The 26,122-nt window shown below is 48.4% G+C and overlaps 1 protein-coding gene across 2 annotated transcripts; it reads right to left on the reverse strand.

The window, feature by feature from the left end:
* Window positions 1-1,539: 1,539 nt before the first annotated feature.
* On the reverse strand, window positions 1,540-16,705 carry PLEKHB1 (pleckstrin homology domain containing B1). 2 transcript variants are annotated; one of them, XM_065944247.1, is made up of 7 exons: window positions 16,643-16,705; window positions 13,502-13,577; window positions 11,984-12,136; window positions 11,286-11,388; window positions 10,117-10,156; window positions 3,402-3,501; window positions 1,540-2,801 (listed from the first exon to the last, which is right to left on the reverse strand). In XM_065944247.1, the coding sequence occupies exons 1-7, from the start codon at window positions 16,658-16,660 to the stop codon at window positions 2,665-2,667; spliced, it is 627 nt and encodes a 208-aa protein (XP_065800319.1). In that variant the 5' UTR covers window positions 16,661-16,705; the 3' UTR covers window positions 1,540-2,664. The 2 variants fall into 2 exon arrangements, with proteins under 2 accessions (XP_065800319.1, XP_065800321.1); XM_065944249.1 differs by lacking the exon at window positions 16,643-16,705 and adding an exon at window positions 14,878-15,009.
* Window positions 16,706-26,122: the final 9,417 nt, after the last annotated feature.

A 26,122-nucleotide genomic window follows, 5' to 3' on the forward strand; every position in this document is an offset into this window, starting at 1 on the left:
TAGGCCAGATGTGATCCTTAGGCCAGCCACCTTCAGATTAAACTGTGTTGTCTGTGAGAATGAATGTTTGTCTTAATATGTGTGTGAATAATTTAATAATTATCTGGTGAACAACTGGAAGATTAATTCATGCTGCAATCATTAATGGAGAGATTTTGAAGTAAGGGGAGCCCTAGTGGCTCAGATGGTAAAGAATCCACTGCACCTGGGACATCCATTTGCATCTTTCTCACCCTGTCTGTGGGAGGTTCTCAATAGCCTGGCCCAACTACTACCCCGTCTCATCATGCAACTTGCTGTGACATCAGACCATTGCCTGAATTTCTCAGTACTCTCAAATCTAAAATGTTTTTAGGCCTTTGCATGCCGTTTCTTCTATCTGTTGTTTTTCCTTTCTCTGTTTGCAAACTCCCACTCACCCTTCAAGGTTTACCCTAAATTTTCACTTCCTCTCTCAAAGCTTTCCCCAGTCTCCTCGGCACAGTTGGACACCTCTTCCTCAGAGCTTCCACTGTACCATGTTCCTATCTTACTTCTTATGTATCCCTCTTATGTATCCCTCTTAAATTCATGTCTAGAAGTATAACTGAGGTGGACACCTGGTATTTTTGCCTCCCAGCTCTCACTTATTCATCTACTTCTGGAAAGTGCCCTAAATTTCCTTTGGGACACTACCCCAGACCTACTCTAAACTCTGTTGTTTTAGACCATCTTTTCCAGATCAGTGGCTATAAAAATGGAAACAAAGCAAAGTTTAAGTGATAATATTCATGTCCCTGGACCACACAGTTTCTGGGTTCTCAGGTTTGTGGCCCAGTATTTTCCCTTGTGTGTGTGTGTGTGTTAGTCGCTCAGTCATGTCCGACTCTTTGCGACCCCATGGACTGTAACCTGCCAGGCTCCTCTGTCCATGAAATTCTCCAGGCAACCATACAGGAGTGGGTTGCCATTTCCTTCTCCAGGGGATCTTTCGAACCCAGATCTCCTGAATTTCAGGCAGATTCTTTACCATCTGAGCCACCAGGGAAGCTCCCTATGTTTTCCCTTCTCTCGCTTAAATCAGTTTGAGAAAGGGGATTTCTGTTACATAACAGCCTCAAAAGGCCTGATTTAAGATGGTTGTTTCCTTTCATGGGCACCTTGTCTCTATGAGTACAACTCATTGTCTCAATTCTAGAAGGATGGGAACCTACTGGAAAAGATGCTACCCAATACCACAGGACGCTCAGACAGGCAGGGCATGGCCTGGATCATGCTTCAGCTCAGATGACAGAGATTCTCATGTAGCCTCTCCTGTCAAGCCCTCAAGGGTGGCCAACTTCAACCTTCCAGCTTGTAGTAGGAAAGCAAGGTCCAGAATGGTCAAGTGACTTGCCCCTAATGCCACATGGCAGCTAACATGCTGCCACCAGTTCTACCTGACCTCAAAATCCGCACTCTTCTCACTATACCAGAGAAGGGTACTAGTCAGTGCTGAGTTACGGAAATGTCCCAGGGAGCAGGGCACCCTGGGGGAACAAACAAAGTCAGAGTCAGGGCTAGAGCCAACGACACCTTTATTAGTTTCTGCAGCCAGGCAACTGGAGCCCCTATCTACAAGGGAATTTTAGCATGCTACTCTGGCTACTGGGCAGGAATGTTAGCATTTCTGCTAGTGACTGGGACAGGATGGGAGAGGAGACCAGAAGGGGACCAAATGAGGAGACTGCTGGGCCACCTGCAGGGAGGCACATGTGGGGCCTCTTGGACTGAGACAAAGATGGATCAGGTCCCAGAGGTGAACACTGCCATCTCTCTCAGAGTGAAGGAAGGGACAGAGCCTGAGATGGTGATAGCCACAGCTATGGATAGAAAGCCAACGTCCTGGAGAGTAGAAAATCATTTATTGATGGAGGCACTAACCTAGGGGCAAGTCACAAATAAGAGCTCACCTGCCCCCTAGCAAGGGAACCTCAGGTTCAGCTCAATTGCTGCCCCAAGTACCCTGACATGGAAAACAGGGGCTTTCTGAGCACTGAAGGAACAAGGGACCCAGAAATCTAGTAGTGGGAAGGATGGGGCTAAATTCAGGGAGTGTTAGGGTATTAAAACAGGCAATATGTTCATTATAAGTGCAATCATGAAACTTCCCTCCAAAGGCTCACATCTGCCCCTTACTCAGCACCTTCTTAGCCTGGAGGACCATCATGATCTGGCCCCTGCCCACACCCCAGCCCAAATGACTCCCTTTCAATTCTTTGGACATACCATTATGTTCACAGCTCTGCATTCTTGCCAATAACTGCAGTCCTAGCCTACCTTCTTCATTCTTTGCCCTCATAACTGCCAAAAGATTGATAACTCCACCTTGTCAAGTGATTCTTTACTCCTGTTTGCCCCCACCATGCCTGGAGCTGCCAGAGGAAAGAATCTGATTCTTGTGTCTCCAGTGGCTGAGGAACTCGAAGCCCCATGAGTTGCGTTTTCTGTGTCCTGGTGTATTTGGGAGAAACATTTCCAATTGTGTCTATAATGGATTTCTGGAGTGGCTAGCAGTAGATAGAAGGATTTTGAGCTATGTTTGTGCCTGGGACAATAGCTTCCAAAGTGGGAGAGGGCTCGGCTAGTGAAAGGTGGGACCAGAGAGAAAGGGGGTCTTTTTGGTCTATGCGCAGGGTCCAGGGCTCAGAACCAGCAGGGCGACCACATGAGCGAGCCAAGTGCGGCACCTGTGGCAGCTCCCGCAAGCATGCCCATGGCCAGGGGGGCGCCCGCGCTGTAGCAGGGATCCTCCCGCACCACTATGTGCGTCACTCCAGGCCCTGCGGAGAGAAAGCCTGTGAGGGCCGGGGACTTGAGAGAGCAGAGAGATCATCCGCCTCCTTCCACTAAACCCCAGCCCAAGATAAGGTCCTGAGCCCGCTCTCTGGCTCTCCAATCGGAGAAACTGAGGCCTTGAAACAGGAAGGACGCGCGCTCTGTCCCCAAAGCTGCTATTCCCTGGATCTGCTACGGACGTTCTGGACCATGGGGTTAGGGTGGATCGGCGAAGAAACCGTGGGGTCTCAAGAATCTCTGGACCACACCTGAGGGTGTGCCTTCCCAACTGCTAGATCCTGGAGTGAGGGGAGGCCGCTTCTCCAGCATTAGCCACCAGGGGTCGCTACCAACTCAGGAACGGGTATTGCTGGGTAGCCAGCGCATAGGGGCCGGCCGAGAGAAGAGGTCAGCTCTGGAGAGGGGAGGGCTCTGATCCCAGAGCTGTTCTGATTTATGGGATTGGGGTGGGGGGGGGGGGGCTTGCAGAGGGTCCCCTTGGGAAAACATGTGGTCACTAAAAGGCGGGGGGGAGGGGGGCTGGTCCCTACTGACAGACCGTGGCTGGGGATACAGGCAGGGGCAAGGGCGGGCCGGAGACTCACCTGCGTAGGGCGGCCCGTAGTAGCTGCGGACATACGTGGCCTCGTGCGCGTTGGGTGGCACCACCTCATAGTAGTCTTGGTACGGGCTGTAGACGCGCACCTGGGGAGCCCTGCCTGGTCAGCTGCCAGCGATCTGGGCCAGGCTTCGGCCCCCTACCCCTCACACCTGGTTCACCCCCTCCTAGGCCCCCAGCACCGCCTCGCCAAATTTAGAAATGGGTCTCCAGACACCGGTAAGCTCCTGAAGAAAAGCCCCACCTCCCCACAAGACTGTTCTTAACTAAAACTTCAGCTCCCAGTGATGCCGTTTCCCTGCCCCGGTTTTCCTACCTAGCACTCCCCTGATCAAAAATTCTCCATGGCTCCCTACTTCCTCTGATAGATTTGCTATTATTTGCTAGCAAATAGCAGTTTTCCAGTGGTCACATTGGAGAAAGCCAATGGATTTCTCTACTCTCCTAGTCATGGAGAGGGGGGCCTGGGCAAGGCCCAGGAAATAACAGGGGGGTGTGGAGGAAGGAAGGGAAAGGAAGGATAGAGATGAGAAGTAACTAAAGTATCATTAAGCATCCATCACTTCCAGGTCCTGAGGGAGGAAATAATATGTTATTTCCTCTCATCCTTACAGCAGGCATTGTTCTCCACTCTATCACACAGCCAGGGATGGAGGCTCAGAGAACAGTCAGCATTCTCTCTGGGAGGGAGGAATAGATGTCCACCTTCCCTCCCTCATTAGATTTTAATCAATCCCTCAAAGCCTGACTCAAAGCTCACCCACTCCAGGAAGACCTTCTGGTCTCAGAAAAAATCCTTTCTTCCTGAGTGCTCTGTGACCTATGCTTGTGTCTCTTGTTCCTGGCCTTCCTCCTGACCCCTCCTGCCTGCACCCCAGACATGAGCTGTAGGCAAGGGCTTTAATTCATTTGTATTACCATCAGGGCCTAGTGACTAGCATGGAGTAATAAATACATGATGAATTAAACAGAAGTTCCTAATCCAAGACCTTCATTTTACCCAAAGGGAACAGACCTGAAGAGGAGGCAGCATCCCCTTCGCTTCTGGCTCCCTCTTCTTAGCCCCTTTGCACCTTATATCGCTGAGCTTTACATCTAAATGGTCCAGGTGGTCCTTTGGAAGCTCAGGTGTCCAAACTTAACCCATCTCAAAGTGATTCCATCATCCTTCTATCCCCCCCCTCCCCAAACCTGTTCTTTTGTAAACGCCACCACCGTTCACTTAAACCAAGACAGCAGGTTGGCACTTTTGTCCTCACACACATCTCCCACATCACATTATCACTACATCTCATGATTTTATCTTCTAAATATATTCTTCTGTCCATTCTCTTGTCCAGTGCCAAGAGAATAAGCCACTGGTTTTAGCATCTTGGAAATTGTGGGTGACCTTGAAAACACTTTTCAGAGGAGTTGTTGGAGGAAGAAGCCAGACTATGGAGGATTGAAGAATGGTTGAGAGGTGAGGGATGGAGTCAACATATCATGACATCTCTTTCAAGAAGTTTGGTTGTAAGGAGTCCTCCTCCAAGCACACCTTGAGATTTCAAATATCTATGCCATTTCTCTTTGATAAGGATGCCTTTCTCATCTTTTTTTAATTCAACTACCTAACTTGTCTTTCACACTCAATGCAACATATCACTCTCTCTGAACCTCAGGTTCTGTTAGGGCCCCATCTGGGCACCCACAGCCCTTTGACTTCCCTCATCACAGCACCAACCGCTCTGTGGTTTTATTGTTGGTATCCCTGTGAGGTGTCTCTCCCATTATACTTGAAGAAAATACTCCCACCACCACCTGGGTCTTAAAATAGGCCTGCCTGGAATATGGCAGGTGTCTTATATATTGAATTTATCTCGAGTCAAATACAGAGTCAGACTGGAACTATAGTCACTTAATTCTTAAGTCTAATTTCAAGTTAGGGACAATGACCAGACCCAGAGCAATGCAGAAGGCTCAGACAAACAAGGCTCAGTCTCAAGTGACTTTCCTGCTGTGCTCCTTCCCCAAGGGTGATCCAGTAGGGGTTTCTGCTGGGGGTGACCAGGATCTGAGCTCTAAGCCTAGAAGGGACTAAAGAGATCTAAGCTCTCAGATCCCCAGTTTTACTAGTCGGGAAGTTGAGGTCCAGAGCCTACATCTGCCCTGCAGCTGCACTGTGAGCCAGTGACCCTCCCAGGCCCTGAAGAAAGTGGAAAACACCGCTTCATATCTCTGTGGGGCACTTGTTTCTATCCTCCATGCCTAAGAGGCCCCAGAGGTAAACTCATGTGGGTCACCTGGCAACAGGGTGGGGGACTCCCTAGAGACCTCCCAGACAGACCCTAAGGGTTTGATCCCAGATCCTCTCCCTCTCCGCAGGTCCAGCCCCTTTTGTAGGTGGGGACAGGGTCAATCAGGAGGTCACATACAAATAGACCCCTCCCCTCAGAAAAGCTATTGTACATTAATAATCATTTTACAATATACAAATATATCAAATCATGTTGTACACCTTAAACTAATACAATGTTATATGTCAATTTTAACTCAGTAAGACTAGAAAAAATAAAAGGACACACAAAAGGGGAAAAAAGGAAAAGCTGCTGTGTATAGGTAGGTTTATGGCTTTTAAAATTCTATTTTTAGGCATCTCCACTGTAAACAGTTTGTATCCTAGTTTGGGTATGGGGATGTCTTACCCACAGATGCTTTAGAATTCTGGGCTGGGAATCACTGATGAATTAAGTGCCCCCGGTCATGTCAGATAACCTCTCAGAGCTTTAGTCGTCTCGTCTATTAATGAGGACATTTCTTTCCTACACTGCCCACTCCCAAGGCACAGTGAGAATCCAGCAGAGCCACGTCTGTGCAGCCAGGTGATGCTAGCACTGCTGGGTTCAGTGGTTTTGCACATCAGAATTGTCTGCAGAAATTTCTGAAACCACAGATTTCCAAGGCGCCACCCCAGAACTACACAGTTAGAGCATCCGGAGGTAGGATCAGAACATTTGCATTGTTTTTAAGTCCTTAAGCAATTCTAATGCACAGCTACATTGAGCGTCACTGTGTTAGAAAAGTTCACAGTTGACCGCAGGTACTCTAACCCAAGCCCCCTCACTGCGCCCACCCCATGCCAGGCTGAGCACTGGGGACAGAGAGAGGATTCATCCCCAAATCCTGCTTTCCGGAAACACTGGCTGAAGTGTGTGGCAGGGAGACAGACTGGCTGGGGGCTGTGGCAGGGAGACAGACACGGACTAAATTTTAATATGCAGTAGTGAGGCCATAACAGGTTTTTTCACTCCTTCCTTTCTCCCTTTCTTCATTCATTCATTTTCCCAGTAAGTGAACACTGCCCGAGGCCTTCTTGTGCCCCACCTTCATGCACCAGGAGTAGGAGAGTCAAAATAGACTGCCACCATCACTGAGCACTCATTGCACACCTACTGTACACCCAGCACTGTGCCAGGCTCCCAAGGGGGCAGAGCTGACCTAACCTGATTCTTGCCTTGAAGGAAGTTCCAGGTCTCGTGGGAGACGACAGACAGAAATGAAGGAAATAGAAATCAGGCAGAATGAAGACAGTACCAAGCATTAGTGCAAAGGGAGGGAGTGACAATGCTTGGAGGTTTGGGAAGTCCTCCCTGAGGAGGTGGCAGTCTTTGAGGGGTGTCTTAGAGGATGTTGTCAGGTGAGTAAGGAAAGTAAAGGTCTTTGCAGCAGAGAGGGCAGCATATACAGAGAGAGGCTGGAGAGAGGAAGAAGGTCTGGCACAGCTGGGAGCAGAGGACAGGGCAGAGCATTTGGAGCACAGGGGACAAGCGGGACGGGGTGAGCGAGTCTGGCCCAGGCCAGATCCCAGAGGCCTTGAAAGCAGGGTTGGTCGTCCTGCAAATGGTTGGGAGCCATGGAATGTTTGTGAGCAGGGAGGGGATGTGGCCGGGCCCACTTTGGGTGGCACATCCTGGTGGCCAGAATGGTGGCAGGGAGGGCTGAACCAGCACTTACCCAGATCCGCCTCTCAACCTTACAGGGGCTCCACGAGCGGGTCACACACCTGACCTTGGGGCAAACCCGGCGGCTCCTGGGAGGGACGGTGGCTCCAGTTGGGGCCTGCTCAAGCCACAGAAACCCAAGAAGGGGAGGGAGGGGGCGTGTCAGAGGCCCTCTACATCCGGAGAGACTCGGAGCTCCTCACAGGCCCTAGTGAAGCCCTCTGCCAGTTGGGCAAGGGAACAGCTATCCTCTTCTTCAGCCCACGGTAATGGTGGGGGGCTCAGAAGAGGTGGTGAAATTGCCAAAGTTACACAGAGAAGAAGGATCAGTAGTGTCTCTCCAGAACTGGCCCACCTTCACCTGTTCCAGGCTGCTGAGGCTCCCTGTCTCCAGGGAACATAGAATAGCTCCGATCACTGACCCATCCACCTGCACCCATCACCCATGACTGTGCCCCCCACCCCTGTGTTCCCTGGAACAGCCAGAGTCAGGGGCTCCTCCTGGAACCTCCACCCAGTGTAGGGCATAAACCTGCAGGATGTAGAGGGACAAAGCAGGGGTCCCTCCTATGTAGGCACAGGACAGACAGACACAGGCGTGAACACTCAGAGGTGGGCAGACACTGGTACAAAGACACAGAGGCACAAATACACCCAGGTCAAGCAAGCCTAGGGACCAGAGGGGGGTGTGTGTGTGTAGAGCAGTGGGAGGTGGAGTGGAGGGCCCAAGCAGAGAGATGTAGGAAGCAGAGCAGCAGGAAGGTGGGCGCAGAGAAGCGACAGGTAGCTTCATAGAGTCACAGAGTGCAGACGGCCAGACCTCACTCCTTCTTTCTGACCCTCTTGGGTGGGACAACAGATCTGCCCTGCATCAGCCAGGTTTTGAGCTCAGAGCCAGGTAACTCTATCCTGCTGACCATCATCCCAGCCTCCTCTTATACAGCCTCTACCCAGAAGCCTGAATCTGCTCCCCAAAACCTGACCATAGTCCCCCTGCTTAATGCCCTTTATAGTTCCCCACAACCCTCGGGATAAAGTTCACTTCCTTCCTGGACTTCAAGGCGTTTGTGATGTGGGTCCTCAGAGGTCACATCTCCTATTTCTTTCCCTCCACGCTTTATCCTCCATTCAGGCCAGACTCCTGGCCTTTAGACGTACATGTCTGCACATACACATTTGCACATACCACTTATCCACCTTGGCTCATGTAACTCCTTCTGTGGATAATTCCCTTCCCTCAAATCTCACTGATCTAGGTTCCAATACAGGTTCTTCCACTAATTTACGACCATGAGACTTTGGACAAGCCAATTCCCTTCTGAACCTCAGCTGCCCTATCTATAAAATGGGACTAAGAATACCAGCCCCTCCTCTTTCTCACTGAAGATTAATTGATACAGTGGATGCTAGGTCCTCAAGCACAATGCCCAGCCCTCAGCAGGCAGACACTGAGGGAGTTTCTAAATGCGTTCCAGTCTTCCCTGCCACTTCCCAGCAGACTTTTTCTCCAGATGAGAAGGGGCTCTACCGTGTCACAGGTGGAAAGAGCAGGCACAGAGTCTGGGGTCAGGCAGATGGGGGCTGAGGCCAGTCTGTTGACTCCACCTCCTAAATGTGTCTTGTCTTCATCAGCTTGTTTCTGCCAGCAAGGCCTTAGTCCAGACCCCTAGCCAGATGCCCTGCACCTGTCCCAGCCTTCTAACAGAGCTCTGGCATCCACTTTGACCTTCTTCAGTCCATTCCCTACATACCAGTCAGACTATCTTTTTAAAACTACAAGTCTGGTCTTTTTTTAAAACTTCCACTGACTTCCAGTGTTCTCAGCAGAAAACACTATCCTTAACACAGCTTTTCGTGCCTGGCCTGCTAACCCTCCTTCCCCGACTGCTCTCTCGCTCCCTGAGCTGCAGTCACCCCAGCCTTCCCTCTGTCTGTCAACTTGCCAACATCATAACCTTTCTCAGGGCCCTTGCACCTGCAGCTCCTTCTGCCTGGAAAGCTGTTCCCTTCACCCCACCCCTTTCACCCAGTTGATCTCTGTTATCCTTCAGGTCTCATCTTGAGCCTTGTCTGGACTCCCACCTGGATCAGGCCATCACGGTGGGTGCACCCTGAATGCACTCTGCCGTCTCTGTCTGAGCAGTTCCCGTCACTGCGATGGAGCCACTAACTCTAATCTGTGACTTCACATCTAGCTCCCCAAAAGGCTGAGTCCAGGAGGGCAGGGTCCACATCTCCTCTGCTACCTTCTGATTATGGTCCTTGGCACAGTGCCTGGCACATAGTAGGAACTCAGTAAATATTTGTTATGTGAATGAATAAACCTCAACCTTATCATCTGCAGAGAGGGAACAATAATCCCAACCTCGAAGGAAGGCTGTGAGAGTAGCTGGTATTACAACTACACTACACCTGACACATAATAGTTGCTGAATAAAAAGCTAGTTCCTTTCCTCCTGCTCACATGCCACCCCCTTCAACAAGCCTTCTTGGAGGCCTCTCTCTCCCTCCTCCAAATCTTTTGGTGAATATCTTTTATTCACCCATTGGCCATCTTCTGTCCTTTTCTGCTTGGGACTCAGGGCCTCTGAGTCTGCACAAGTCTATTCACTCACATATATGGAAACTGAGAAGTGCTGGCAGGTAGCGACTAAGTCTGAGTCACCCATGATTCCATGGCAAGTAGGGGTGGGGAGGAGATAGGGAGGGAAGGGGGCTCACCGGCGTGGAGTTCGCCTCCAGCAGTGCCGTCTTCCACGCTCTGCAATGCAAACCCACGAGACCATGAGGAGGGAGTTCAGAAGAAGGGAGACTGGGCCCCACATTTTAGACTTTCCTCCCCTACTCCGCCTCTAGCCCCAGTCCCTTGTGAAGGGGGAGATCCTCTTCACTCCCTTGGGAAGACAAAGGGGACCCCCTCAGCTGCCCCAGTCACACAGACAAGCCCCCAGCTGAGCTGCTGCAGTTCTATAACTCTTTCTTAGTCTATAGTCTCCTCACCGCTGGGGAGATTCCAGTTTCCCCATCTAGACAAAAGACAGTTGGGCTTGGGTGGTCCTTTAGTGGTTCAGATTCTGACATGCCTAGGCTGGTTCTCTGGCTGCAGCCTACCTCCACATCCCAAACCTACAAACTCGGTTCCCCCACACTCTGACCCCAGAGCCCCAGGAACGCCTAGTGGACACCGGACAATTGAGCCTTTGTTGGTTGCCATGGCACCTGGCTGGGGTGGACAAGGAGGCTCTGTGCTTTGTCTACCCCGAGCTCGGCTTCCCCTGCTCCCACACATCCCATCTCTTTCACTCTCCTACAGCGTGAAGGCCAACTGACCCTCTGCCAGAGAGTAGGAAGGGAAAGAATGTGAGTGAGCAAAAGGCGCCTGAGGAAGACACACCCAGGCTCTCGCAGTATCTCTGCATCCAACACAGGGTGCCCCTCGGGCTACCTCTGTTAGGCACGTTAGGGTCTATCCCTCAGATCAGAGTACCTCCCACCCCAGGCCATCTTCTAAGAAGGGAGTGAGAGGAGGGTTCTCTGAAGATGCCACAGGGCTGTCTGTTCCTGTGTATCACCCCAAGTGAGGGCTTATCTCAGAGGCTGTTAGATACCTGACCCTGATGAACGACCAGGGACCACCCCTGAGGCAGCTGTGCACACACTGCACCCCACAACAGTCTTGAATTCATCGTGGACCATGTCAGGAGTTTACTGGATACCATGCCAATCACCATGAGTCATTCAAACCCACTCTGCCCAGCCTCCACTGAACCACCATGCTCACTGGTCTTTGTCCCGCTTTCCTACCTTTAGGGTGCTAGAGGCTCAATGAGAAGGAAGTCATTGGTCATATTCCCGAGATACCACCCCATCCTCTCCTGGGAGCGACTCACATGGCGTCATCTTTGGTCTCAGCACACAGGTGCAGGCGGGAGCCCTCCCGCAGGTTCACAGTCAGCAGGCCATCTCGGCTCCGGCCTTCTGGGGGCTGCACATCTAAAGGCAGACACACACGTGTGGGGTTTCCACAGGGCACGGGCCCCAAGTCTCCCCAATAAATCAGGAACAAGAACAGGAACTGACTTCCCTGGGTCCGGTAAACTGGCCACTGCTGACCTCCTCTGATCTCACATACTTTCCCTGGGATTTTACTCAATTCTTTAGACCCTTCCACCTTTCCACATCACCTGCTTCCCTAGCTAGGTACATCTCTCTCCCAGTTTCCCTGTTATAATTATGACCTGAGTCTTGGTCAGGGATATTTGCTGGGTAACTCTGGGCCAGCCACTTAACTTCTCTGAGCCTCCTTATTTCACTTCATTTTTTCCATTCCTAGCACTGGAGAGGGCAGGAGCTGTGTCTGACTCACCTCTGTGAACCCAGCATAGGGCCCAGGTTCAGCACAGGGTAGGAACTCAGTGAGGACTCATTGCTTAACTTACACCACATGAACTGGATTTGATAGAGGCCCAGAAGCAATGTCTGTGGAAGGCCTCTGAAAGCTGCAGAGAGTCTTCCACCTGAGAAGGGCAGGTGTTCTCAGACACAGTGGGAGGGCCGTGCCTGTAGTCACAGAGAGAAAGAGGCTCACCGTGGCACTCTTGGCCGATCTTTATGTCGCGGACGTTGAAGTGGATGAGCACGCGGTCCTCCTCATCCTGGGCAGTCTCATCGTGGTAGTAGCCCAGGGTCCCATCCAGCCACAAGGCAAACCAGTTCCGCTTCCAGCGGCGGAGGATGGAGCCTGTGCGATATTCCAGACCCACAATATGGGCTGATCACAGAGTCTGAGTCGGGGCAGGAGCCGTGGGTGGGCTCCCAGCATCCCCTTATCCCCAGCCGCCAGTGTTGTAATCACCCCTTCCTTGTCTGTCTACTCCCTGAAATGATGGCAGGGCCTCTCTCTGTCTTGCTCACCCATTTCCTCCCATTGGGCCTAACAACATAGTCAAGGTTCCATACATGTGCTGAATGGTAAATGAATGATCAGATTCCTTCCTTGGGGGAAGCTGGAAATCTTTTAAGTATCATAAGACATGTGATAGGACACCTCCATATGTCCAACTGAACATGTTTAAGTTCATGTCCAATTGAACATTTGTTTCTACATGTACAGTTTGTCAGAGAAAGAGCATTAAGCTGTTTTTGTATGAATGCAGAATAGGATTTATGCAAGAATTAATAGAAAACTAGTCGTCACATGCTTGCCTTAAGGAAACCTTCAGTTTCCATTGCATCCATTCTGCTGAGGGTTGTACAGTTATTGTGTACTTTAAAAACAAAGGCCCCGGGGGACAGTCATTTGTGTAGTGTCTGTTTCTTCTGCCAAATGGAGAGCCGAGGGATTGTCCATAGCTCACCTCATGGATCCTAGAACCCAGCAGGACCTGGACTCTGTGTTTGCTGGACTGAATGAACTGAGGATGAGTCATGGGGTGTCGGGGAGCTCCTAGCCTAGGACAGCTCTTATTCAGACCATGACTCTGGTCAGAGGTGGATCTGGAAGCCTGATCCCTAGCTTTAGACATTTCGAGACTGGAAATCTTAACAGGAAAGGTTAAAGACTAAGAGAGCTCCTGAGAACTTTATAAATTCTGAAGAACAGAGGCATTTTTCATTTTGTTCTGTGCCTTGTTCTGTGGCGAGCCCTGGGCCACAGAGGGTTAAACCCAGTCCCTGCACTTGGGGCGCTCACAGTCTGGAGACAGTATGGGGTAGGGGACTGGTGGGGTCCACAGGTAAGGACGGTTAAGTATCAATCGTGCTCTAAGAGGGGTATGTGTGAGGCACTGGGGACAGAAAAGAGAGCTGCTAACCCAGCTTGGTGCTACAGCAGGGGCTGGGGTGGGGAGCAGAGAAAAGGCAGAGAAAGCTCTTTTCAGAAAGGGACACCTGAGCTGGGTCTTGAAAAATAAGTAGCTTACTAAGCAGTCAGGAATGTGAAGGACATTCCCGGCAGAGAGAAGAGTATGGACAAAGGAGGGAAGGATAAAAAGGGCACGGTTTCTTGAGAGAAGGGATCACTGTGCAGGTCCAACAGGCCACTTCCCTCACCCCTGGCCCCAGACAAGGTACAGGACAGACAAGGGCTTGGCCCAGGGTCACTCACTCTGTCTCCACAGCCAGCCGCCCCTCACCAGGGCCATTTCCTCAAAAGGACTTTCCAGGGTGGAGTCAGGCGGAACCTGTCAGAGGAATCACAAACTTCATCAGCTGCTCCACAAAGGCTCCCCGGAGAAAAACCCCCACCCCGGTCCTCCCTGGGGGAGCCACCAGGAAAAGTTTAAGGGAGTGTGGATAAACAAACAAGGGCAAGCCTGTCTGTCTCCTCTCCATTCGTGGCTCCAGACACATAATGGGAGCACTGTGCTCGTGGGGTCAGCAGGGCAGCCACACTTTGCATTGGGGTGGGGGTGGGGGTCAGAAGCTTGAATTCCAATCTCATCCCCATAACCTTGACCAAGTCCCTTTTCCCAGCCTCCACATCTAGATCTGTAAAAAGGTGTTCATCAGGCAGATAGAGACTGGAGTGAGGAACTCTGAAAATGTTAGAAACCCTGGAATATTGAAATGCTGGCAGCAGAGAATAGTGGAATCATGGCAGTGAACAAGGGACTTTCATGATAAGAAAGCCCTCCTCACATTTGAACCCCACCAGGGTTTCCCAGGTGGCTCGGTGGTAAAGAATCCACCTGCCAATGCAGGAGACGAAGGAGATGCAGGTTTGACCCCTGGGTCAGGAAGATCCCCTGGAGAAGGAAATGGCAACCTACTCCAGTATTCTTGCCTGGAAAATTCCACTGACAGAGGAACTTGGCGGGCTACAGTCCCTGGGGGTCGCAAAGAGTCAGACACGGCTGAGCATGAGCACACACACACCAAGAACCCATTTACAAAGTGCATAGAATAATAGTTCAACAGCAACTATGATTTATCGAGCACTATATGCCAGGTATACTTCTAAAGTGGTTTCATCGATTAACTCACAATATTCCTTGTTATTCCCAGGAAACTGGGGCCTGGAGAGGTCCAGTCACTTGCACAGATCTTCTTGATTAGTAAGCAGTGGAACCAGGATTCACACCCAGCAGTCTTGTCTACTAAGCATTATCCCAGTAGGATTTTTTAAAACTCCCAAATATCCAGCCCGTATCCCATAACAATAAAATCAGAATGTCTGAGGGACGGAAGTAAGCACTGATAGTCTTCAAAGATCCCCAGGTGATTCAATGTACAGGAAAGTTTGGGCCCCGCTGCAACTCTGTCCAGTACTTGTGTGATGGAGCTTGGATTGGAATCCAAGTGCCCTCCCCCACTAACTCACACCTGTTGTTGCGTAGCAAGGGCTGGCTGGCACACCTAGGGTGGAAAACCCGGACTTGTCCCTGCTTCTCCAGCCGCTCCCTCCCATCTTTACGCTCTGACATAGGTCAGACAAGAAGGCCAGGTGTAAACTCCCTCTCCAGCCCCACTTAATGCACCCACCTGTCTACACCTGTTGCGGTGCTGCTGCCAAAACGGCCGGCTACTTGATGCTGCTGCCGCCCAACCCGCTGCGCCTGCGCTCTGAGTGCCCCAGAGTGCCTGGGGCAATTCACTCTCCCCGCTGCAGCCCGGGGCCTAGCAGCCTCGGGGCCCCGCCCCCCAGGGAGGGGGCGGGGCATGTAGCGATGGGCTGACAGGAGTCCTTCTGGGACTTGTAGTCTGCAGGCCTAGACCTGGGAACTATACAGCCTCTCGTGGGAGGTAGCCCGGTGCCCACTTGGAGCACAGGTGGGAGGCTGCATCTGTGATTTTATTTTGCTGTTGTCATTATGTTGTTCATTTAGCATGAGATACTTTTCCCCAAGAATCTTGAGCTCTAATTTTCTAGAAAAATGTAAAACTACAGGGAGAAAACCAGGCTCCTAGTTTTGCCATGTTTTCTTGATACTCAGTTTGTGCCTGGCACTGGGCATTAGTGGAAGGCACAAAGAAACATCCTACAAGCCCCTTAATTTCCCAGTTTCCAGTCTGGTGGGGGACACAACATAAACACACAAAGTACAGAGTATGATCTGACAATGGGAAAGAAGAGTTTGACTTTGATGGAGAGGTTCAGAAAGGCTTCCCAGAGGAGGCTGCAGGGTCTTGAAGGATGAGTATGAGTGTCTCATCACTTTATGGCAAATAGAAGGGAACAAATGGAAACAGAGATTTTAGTTTCCTGGGCTCCAAAATCACTGTGGACAGTGACTGCAACCATGAAATTAAAAGACACTTGCTCCTTGGAAGAAAAGCTATGACAAACCTAGACGGTATATTCAAAAGCAGAGACATCACTTTGCCAACAAAGGTCCATCTAGTCAAAGCTATGGTTTTTCCAATAGTCATGTGCAGATGTAAGAGTTGGGCCATGAAGAGGGCTGAGTGCCCAAGAATTGATGCTTTCAAAGTGTGGTACTGAAGAAGACTCTTGAGATCCCTTGGACAGCAAGGAGATCAAACCAGTCAATCCTAAAGGAAATCAGTCCTGAATCTTCATTGGAAGGACTGATGCTGAAGCTGAAGCTCCAATACTTTGGTCACCTGATGGGAAGAGAGGACTCACTGGAAAAGACCCTGATGCTGAGAAAGATTGAGGGCAGGAAAAGGGGTCAACAGAGGATAAGATGGTTGGATGGTATCATCAACTCAATGGACATGAGTTTGAGCAGACTCCAGGAGATAGTGAAGGATTGGGAAGCCTGGTGTGCTGCAGTCCATGGGGTCGCAAAGAGTTGGACATGACTGAGCACCTGAACAGCAATGAGTGTCTCGTATTTCAGGGTTTGGAAAGCAGAGTGCTTTCCAAAGAAAAGGGGTGGGAGAGCATGGGGACAGGTGGGTGATGAAGCCGTAGGGGTTGCAAGGATGTAACACGAAGGCCTTGGAAGACAGGCTCAGGAGCCTGGGCATTTTATGACATAGTGACTGGAGCTTGGGGTTGGGTGAGGAGCTAGATGATACAATTTGTGGCCTGGAATTTCTAGGACAGTCAAAAATGGATGGAAAAGGGCCCAACTAGAGAGAGAAGACTATTTATCTACCACCGCGGTCTGTTCCTCCAGGATCATTTCCTTGTATAGTTCAACCCCACAAAGCCCCAGCTAGGAGCAGATCCAGGAGGTCATTCTAGAGCAGATAGACTGTCCAGGCCTGAAAGATCCCTTGAGAACAGAACCCACCCTGCCCTGAGTCTTTTGTTCTGTCACAGGGACCTCTCTCTTACCGGAGCTGCAGGACTCATGGTTCCTGGGCCGTCAGAGCAGCATTTCCCGGAAGGCTCCTGCAGGGGGGCATATCCTTAAGAGCCTTGGAGATAAGGGGATCAGGAAGGTGCTACCAAGTGGAAACCGGCAGGGGGTGGCAAAGGGGGGCACACAGCTCCTAGAGAAAGTCGTCCTTTCTCTCCAGTCCGCTTCCCAAGCTCACCAATGGATACCCTATTTGACCTTCAGGTCTCTGGATAACAAGTCATCTGTGATTCGGAGGTGGTGTTGCACTAGCATCGCTAAGATTCCCGGGGTGGGAGGCGGGGCTAACCCTCCCCTCTCGGTCGGGGGCGGGGCTAAATGTTCCTTCAGCCGGGCTTGACCCTGCTGTCACCCCAGTCCTGGAGGCACGGCTTGGCTCTTTAAGCTTCCCCGTCTTGCTCCTGGGTTTCTGTAATCCTGACCTCAGCTAACCCTGTGCCTCGGCCCTTCGTGCAGTGCATGCCTTGCTGAGGGATCCACCAGGGCTGATCCTACTTGCCCCGGAGTTCATCCCCTCCGTGCAGCCCCAGAAATCAGTTCTCCCAAATCACGCTTTGCATCCCTGTGTCCTGTATGGACCGTCCCACCCCTACCTTCTCCAGACTACAGTTGTCACCTCTTCTGTAGAAGAATGGAAGGGAGGAAGGGAAGGGTGAAGCTGACTTCAGAGAATCTGGGTGCTGCCGCTCTTCGCAGCTCTCCTTGCTCCCCTGGGGAGGCTCTTTCATAGAGGGGTGGTGTGAGGGAACAGTGCAGACAGCTCCAAAATTACCTTCTCTGGATTTAGTAACAGATGAAAAGAAAAGATTTTCCAGCATCATTGTGGAATTCATAAGATCTCCCTATTCCCCAACCAAAGAGGGGGTGCTATGACAAGAAAAAAAGGAAGGGATGCTTGGCAAACTAAAACCACAAGACTGCACTACAAAATCTAAACGCAGCTTGTGTGTTAGTCGCTCAGTCATGTCTGACTCTTCGTGACCCTGTGGACTGTAGTCCGCCAGGCTCCTCTGTCCCTGGAATTCTCCAGGGAAGAATACTGGAGTGGGTTGCCGTTTTCGTCTCCCTGTGATCTTCCCGACCCAGGGACTGAACCGCGTCTGCTGCATATCGCTGAAAGACCTGACATCAACCTCTGAAATTCTGGTCAATGACTCTCTTTGAGAAGCTGATAAATGTTGTATTCTGCCCAGGAAAAAATGCACACACATGTCACATTTTACGTATAATTCTTGGGATTTCATAGATGCTTGAAGCTATGATGATTGCTATTGAGACTGTTTTTAATGTTCACAGCTGTGCAGATGAGTGGAAAGAGTATGGACTGACAAGCAAGAGCAGTGAGAGCATAGTAGGAATCATAGCTCTACAAAGTGATGGGTTTGAGAGACTGTTTAATCAACTAAAATATATTAAGACTAACAAGCCGATAAGTAACTTTTATATTTCTGTTGTAGCTGTGGTACACAGAACCACTGGCAGAGAGAGAGTGTTTTGTTATTTCAAATGTCTCTGGTGGATGAACAGCTCTCAGATAATATATTGTTTAGAGAATAGTGGGCTGGCTTATGAAATTAAAATTTACTACTTACATTTTCTAGAAAGTAGTATAATGAGAATGATTTATATCATCTCTATTTACTAAAAAAAAATTCTGAGATTTATATCAAACTGCAACTGGAGCAAAAGTAAAACCTCTTATGTAAAAGTTTAATAATAATTTTAGCGGGATATAATTTACATATTATGAAATTCACTCTTTTAGAGTACACAATTCCCTATTCTGATAAATTCACAGAGTTGTGCAACCATCCCCACTATTTAGTCTCAGATCATTTTCTTTCTTTTTTTTTTTTTTTGGCTGCATCTCTTGGCTTGTGGAATCTCAGTCCCCAACCAGGGATTGAATCCAGGCCACAGCAGGGAAAGACCAGAATCCTAACCACTAGGCAACCAGGGAACTCTCACATACCATTTGCATTACCCTCAAAGGAAACTTACATGGTTAAGACATTCAAGATGGCTGTTCTCTTGCTCTCTGTACATCCCTTGCCTGACCAGTGCTTGCTTCACCACTCAAATCCTGGACCTTCCTACCTACTTGCCCCAGGTCCCAACTGGTGATTGTTCTTAGCAAAGGGGCAGTGAGGGGTGTGCTCTTTACTGGTTTCCCTGGTAACTAATGAGCCCACCTGACATCAATTCCCATATAACTGATAACCTTCCCTTCCCCTCTGGAGTGAAGATTGCCGCCAGGTCCTCTCCTGCCCATTTTCTGCCACACACCATGGGGTACTGCTTCAGGACCTTGCTTCAGACATGTAAGCTCCCCCCATCCTTAAACCACTGGTGTTTCTGTTGCTGACTCTGGGATCTTCAGTCTTGAAGCTGGGCAAGCATGGGCCTTGTAGGCCTGTGAAGTGCAGCCCAAAGAAATTCTGCGTCCTCTAGTGGCCACTCTCAATCCCCTTTCCCCCAAGTCCCTGGCAACCACTACGTGGTTATGGTTGCTGTTGTTTAAGTATTTCTTTATTTGACTGCACTGGGCCTTAGTTGTGGCATATGGGATCTAGCTTCCTGACCAAAGATTGAACCCAGGCCTCCTGCATTGGGAGTGTGGAGTCGTAGCCACTAGACACCAGGGAAGTCCCATGGCAACCACTACTTTGTATGAATTTGCTTATTTTGAACATTGCATATGTGCATGCATACATCCTCAGTCATTGAGTCATGTCTGGCTCTTTGCGACTCCATGGACTGTAACCCATCAGGCTTCTCTGTCTATGGAATTTTCCAGGCAAGAATACTGGAGTGGGTTTCCATTTCCTACTCCAGGGGATCTTCCTGACCCAGGGATCGAACCCACGTCTCCTGAGTCTCCTGCATTGGCAGGCAGATTCTATGCCACTGCACCACCTGAAAGGCCCTCACATATGTGACCTTTCATGATTGGCTTCTTTCACTTAATGTTTTCTTGGTTCATCCATGTTGTAGCAGGTATAAGTATAGTTGACCTTCTGTATCTGCGGGGAATTAGTTCCAGGATTCCCCACAACACACACACTCAGATGCTCAAGTCCCTATATAAAATAACATAATATTTGCATATAGCCTACACACATCCACATCAGTATACTTTAAATCATCTCTAGATTACTTATAATACCTAATACAATGTAAATACTGTGTAAATAGTTGGAAATATAATGTAAATGTTTTTACAATTATGTAATATTTGCCTGTCCTAGACAAATATTTTGCTCTTTGAAACTTACTGGAATTTTTGTAATATTTTTGATCTGTGATTGATTGAATTCCCAGGTGCTGCTGCTGCTAATATGGAGGACTAACTGTACTTGATTTCTTCTTATTGGTGAATAGCATTCTAAACCATGTTTTATTATCCATTGATTAGTTGATAGACATTTTGGGTGGTTTCCATCTTACAATACTGCTGTGAATGTTTATGTACAAGTTTTTGGGAGAAGGTATGTTTATATTCCTATTGCCTATGATATTGCTAAATCAGTTGGTAACTGTTTCACATTTTGAGGAACTGTCAATCTATTTTCCAAAGTGGCTGCACCATTTTACAATTCCAGCAGCAATCTGTGAGCTTTCCAGTTTTTCTCATCCTCGCCAACCCTTGTTATTGTCTCTTTTTTTAAGTTTCATTTATTTATATTTAAATTTTTTTGCTTATGTATCATGATATGCATGATCTTGGTTCCCCAATAAGGGATTGAACCCTTGCCCCCTGCAGTGGAAGTGGGCGGGGGGAGAGGGGGTCCCAACCACCGGACCCCCAGGGAAGTCTCATATTGTAAGATTATCTCTCTTTGATTATAGCCACCCTAGCAGGTGAAAAGTGTTGTTTTGTGGTTTTGATTTGCACTTCCCTAATGATCAGTGGTGTTGAGCATCCTATTAGTCATTGTATATTTGGAGAAATGTCTTTAGGTCTTTTCCCCAGTTTTTGATTGGGTTGTTTGTTTTTTTCTGGTATAGAGTTGTATTAACTGCTTGTATATTTTAGAAATTAATCCTTTGTCAGTTTCATTTGCTATTATTTTTCTCCCATTCTGAGGGTTGTCTTTTCACCTTGTTTATAGTTTCCTTTGCTGTGCAAAAGCTTTTAAGTTTAACTAGGTCACACTTGTTTATTTCTGTTTTTATTTTCATTATTCTAGGAGGTGGTTCATAGAGGATCTTGCTGTGATTTATGTCACAGAGTGTTCTGCCTATGTTTTCCTCTAACAGTTTTATAGTTTCTGGTCTTACATTTAGGTCTTTAATCCATTTTGAGCTTATCTTTGTGTATGGTGTTAAGGAGTGTTCTAACTTAAAAAATGTAGATAATTCTCAAATAATTTTGAAGGAAAAAAAATGAAATGGCCTTGCAGTGTTTCAGGGGTTTGAGTAGAAGGGTTACATGCCTATTCAAAGAACCTGGAAAGTAGTGTACTTCCATTTCCTGGACAGGAATGTCCAGAGAAAAACCCAACCCATGAGGAAGGATAAGGACTACAACCTCTTGGGGGAAAACCAGTGCTGAGGGGTTCATCCAGGCTTCTGGAACAGAGGCGGTGCTTTTGTTTATGTCTAGGCTATAATACTCTGTTATTCAATCAAATGCTAATCTCGGTGTTACTGTGAAGCTATTTTGTAGATGTGGTTAACCTCCACAATCAGCTGACTTTAAGTAAAGGAGATTATCCGTGATAATCATCCAATTAGTTGAAGGGCCTTAAGGTGGCTCAGAGGGTAAAGCTTCTGCCTGCAATGTGGGAGACCTGGGTTCAATCCCTGGGTCAGGAAGATCCCCTGGAGAAGGAAATGGCAACCCATTCCAGTATTCTTGCCTGGAGAATCCTACAGATGGAGGACCCTGGTGGGCTACAGTCCATGGGGTCGCAAAGAGTCAGACACGACTGAGTGACTTCACTTTCACTTTCCCTGAAGAAGATGACTGTAAGGTCTGTGGACTGTAGTCTCAGCCCTTGCCTGAGAGTTTCCAGTCTGCTGACCTGGGCTGCAGGTTTCAGATTTGCCAGCCTCACAACCGCCAATTCCTTGAGATAAATCACTTTATATGTATGTATAACCTACTGACTCTGTTTTTCTGGAGAGCCCTAATACAGGGAAGAAGATATCTTCTTGTCAGAACTCCCCATTTGAAACTATTAGAAACACCAGATTTGGAAACGGAGGAAGAAAGCCTGGCAGCCCAGGAGAAGGTCTGAGGGGAGGGGTGTTGAGACCTTCCTATCTCAGAAGAAACGGTACCCCATACCCAGAGGTGAGGGGTTGCAAATACTCCCTGGAAAATGCTCCATCTGGATCATGGAGAGGTTTCTTTCCACTTGCTACGCTCTTGTTCAATGATTGGGACCTTTTGGTTCAAGGGAAATAATTTGGTTTTGAGAACAAATGATGCCTTCCAGGTTTTCATAACTGTATTTGACATGCTGTCTGAAAGTCTTTACTTCTTCATTTGTGTGTTCACCTGGTCATTTGCTTCAGAACTTGCTTCCTCTTGCTCTAAGTAATGACTTTCCTGGACAGGTAATTTCTTAAGAGACTCCATTTCTTTCTCTTGACAAAGTTCAGTCACTTCATTTCCTCTTCTCTGAAGACTCTACACTTTTTCAAAAGTCAAGATTTGCTCAGCTTGACTACTTCTAAGATGATTAGCCTTCGATGATTGTGTTTCCTTCTTTAGTGATGTTGTCATAGAATTGATTTCTCTCTCCATCTTGGCTGTTTAAATACACACTTGATTTTTCAACGTCAGTCAAATTTCTCTTGGCTCTTCTGGTCTGGTCATAAGTACTGTCTCCATTTCCCAAGTCCAAGTCATTACCCGTGTTCTCTTCTCCAAGTGGAACTGTTAGGTCTTTCATCTTTAGCCAACATTCCTCCAGAGACTTGATCTGACTCTTTACAGATGTCCTGGAGTTCTTTAGGAAGGACTGGAGTCTTTAGTATTACTTTTGCTCTTTCCACTTGTATTTTTTTTTTCCACACTGTGCAGCATATGGGATCTTAGTTATGTGACCAGTGATTGAACCCATGTCCCCCGCATTGGAAATGTGGAGTCTTACCCACTGGACCAGCAGAGAAATACCCCCACTTGTATTTTATTTATTTATTTTTGGCTGTGCTGGGTCATTGTTGCACAGGGTTTTCTGTAGCTGTGGCGAGCAGGGGTTCCTCTTCCCTGTGGTGCGTGGGCTTCTCATTGCAGTGGCTTTTCTTGTGGAGCACAGGCTCTAAGGTGCACAGGCTTCGGTAGTTGCGGCAGTGACCCTTAGTTGCTCTGGGACATGTGGAATCTTCCTGGACCAGGGATGGAACCGGTGTCTCCTGCACTGGCAGGCAGATTCTTTACCACTGAGCCACCAGAGAAGCCCTCCCACTTGTATTTTTGATGGATTTAGTTTCTGCTTCTAGAAACAGGATCTTTCTCATGTTATAAGAGATTGGCTTATCTTGATCTACATTTGAGATTTTCTTTCCCTAGCTTGTTTCCTGTTAAGCCATAAGATGGACCAAATCACGTGGTTAGGCATTACCAGGGTATCAGACATGTCTTTCGGTCTCACAGGGGTCTTTGATGAGGATTCAGGCAGATGGTGGCAGGGGACGGAATATCCAAGATGACTTCACTCACATGTGTGGCACGTTGGTGGGACGGTTGGAAGGGCTGGGACTGCTTTCGCCATGTGCCACAGCTTGGGCTTCTTTACACAATAGCTGGACCCCAAGTATGCAAAAGTAACAGCTGTCAGACTTTCGTAAGGCTTTAACGTGATTCACTGTGCCAGCCCAGATATAAAGGGAGGGTGCGGGTGGGCCAGTGGTTCCCTGGTTGGGAAACTAAGATCCTGCAAGCTGTGAGGCATGGCCAATAAATAAATAAAGAGCACTATATAAAGCTGTGAATCCTGGGAGGTGTGTTTCATTGGAGGCAATCTTCAGACACACATTACCTCACCTTGGAGGCGTGTTATGATCTAATTGAGGTTGTAGCAATGCAATGCAGCAATAGGGAAAGATGGGGAAATTTAGAATGTTGGTGTTTTCTGGCTCCTTCATGTTACTTTTAGCAAAGTCCTACCAGAGAGAAAGAGATAGAGAAGCTCAAACTAGATCTAGCTCCTCTGTACAACTTTGCTAAGGGAGGAACTGTTTGCTATAACCTGTAATCTAGGTTGACTGAGAATCTTGTAATTTTAAACTTTGTGGAGTTTAAAAAGCCAGGTGCTTCCTCATTGAAGCACTTATGTGTGGTAATGGCAAAATGGCAGCCTTAGGAGGAGCTGAGGCTAGTGCCTGCTTTAGAAAAGCCGCGAGCCTGTTGGTAAAGAATGGTGTGGGCTTCCCTGGCGGCTCAGAGAAGCCACCACAATGAAAAGCCCCACACCACAGCTAGTAGCAGCCCCTGCTTGCTACAACTGGAGAAAAGCTCTCACAGCAAGGAAGACCCAGCACAGCCAGAAATAAATAAATAAATTTTAGAAAAGAAGAAGAGAAGAATGGTGCTGGAAGGCCACCCAAGACTGTTGTTTCAGATGGCCTGAAGAGAGCCATCATTCAGTTGAAGAAATGGCGAGAAAGTAGAAGAGCAGAATGTTGGGTTTGAAAACCATGTCTGGATAAGACCTTTGACTATAGTTACTCACGTTGGAACTGACTAGAACCGAGCAGATCAGAGGTCTACTACATTTTTGAGGGAATCTTGCTGTTAATGAAACCCAAGTGAAACGTGAAAGTTGCTCAGTTGTGTCTGACTCTTTGCGATTCCATGAAATTCTCCAGGCCAGAATACTGGAGTGGGTAGCCTTTTCCTTCTCCAGGAGATCTTCCTAACCCAGGGATTGAACCCAGGTCTTCCACATTGCAGGCGTTATTCTTTACCAACTGAGCTATCAGGGAAGCCCATGAAACCAAACCCAGCCTGAAAAAGCCTGTGATTGCTCATCCTTCAGAACACTTCCTGGGTCCTTGAACCCCGTACGAGCAGGAAGTGAACTGATGATGGTGAATATCCCAAGAAGCTTCTGCTCTCGCCTATCTTTCATGGACGTGGCTATCCAGCCTTGAGCGTGGGTCTGTGTCTGAGCCTCCTGCTGACACTTCCAGTACACTGGTTAGATAGGTTGCACAGGTCAGGGCTCGTGGCCCTGGTGCCCTGAGACAGGGATGCCCTCAGATGGAGGGAAGATGCCCCGCATCCCCAAGGGTGAACTGTGCAAGGCAGTGACTTGCACTGTATTGGAAGGCCACACTCCTCTTGCCTGAGAAACCCATCCCAAGTAGGAAGAAAACCTTGTGATAACAGCAAGTATTTTTGAGACTCTATTTTAGTTTTATGCCTTAGCAATAAGGGCATGAATAATTTAGACATGAATTCTAACATACACTTATCATCTAGTCATAAAAATGTCATAAATCCCATCCCACTGCAGATAAGAGTGCCTGATCAGGAGAAACTTTAAAAAATGGCCTGTATTAGGCAGAGCTTCTAGTTGTACATCCAGAAAGCTGGGTCTAGCTTAAGCGAAAAGTGTGTTCTCTCTCCCTGCCTCTGGCCTCTGTGTGTCTGCTCCGTTCTTTCCTATCTGCCAGCTCCAGAGGAAAACGTTCCAGGGGAGGATTCTGATCGGCCACCTTCTGCCATGTGCCCATCTAGGGCAGATTCTGTTTCTGAAAGAAAAGGCAGGAGGGGAGGAAGGGCAGTGGGGAGGACAAATGATGGACTTCTTTGCCTATGTTTGTAATAGAAGGGAATGCTAAATTACATTAAAGGTTAATGCAAATAAATATATATATATATTTTACTACAGAGGCCTCATGAATTTTATGGGTCCGTGGACCTCAGATTAAAATGCACTCTTCTAGAAAGAAACAAAAACAGTTTCTAGAATGGGTGCTCATAAGTACTACCCCAGCTTCTTCCACTTGTTAAAGTGACCCATGAGCCAACACACACTGATGTGTCTCTCTAAACACAGCTCAGAGATTTCCACCCCAGGAAGCCTTCCCTGAACCCCCAAACTGAGTCATGAGCTTCTTCCATTCTCTCATAGTTAAAGGCCTCCCTCCCTATTAGAGTCCGTCAAATCCATGTCCTCCTTAACCTTCTTTGTTCAGCCCACACATGTTTATTGAGCTCCTGTTATGGACCATACATTGTGCTATGTTCAAGTGATCCATTAATGAGAAAGCAAAGTCTTCACATTCTAGAAAGAGGGGAGAGGAAAAATATAAGAAAAATAACAAATAAGCAAGACAATAGGATAAACTCCAAAGGAAGTAAATAGTGTGCTGTGGAAGGGGGAGTGCTGGTTAGGGTTACCTCTAAGGGAGGTAATGTCTAAGCTGTGTCAAGAATGAGGAAAAGGAGCCAGACCCCAAAAGGAAAAGCATCCCAGGCTGAATAAACAGCTGAT

Source organism: Muntiacus reevesi, chromosome 9, assembly GCF_963930625.1.
Source record: "Muntiacus reevesi chromosome 9, mMunRee1.1, whole genome shotgun sequence".
Taxonomy (NCBI): domain Eukaryota; kingdom Metazoa; phylum Chordata; class Mammalia; order Artiodactyla; family Cervidae; genus Muntiacus; species Muntiacus reevesi.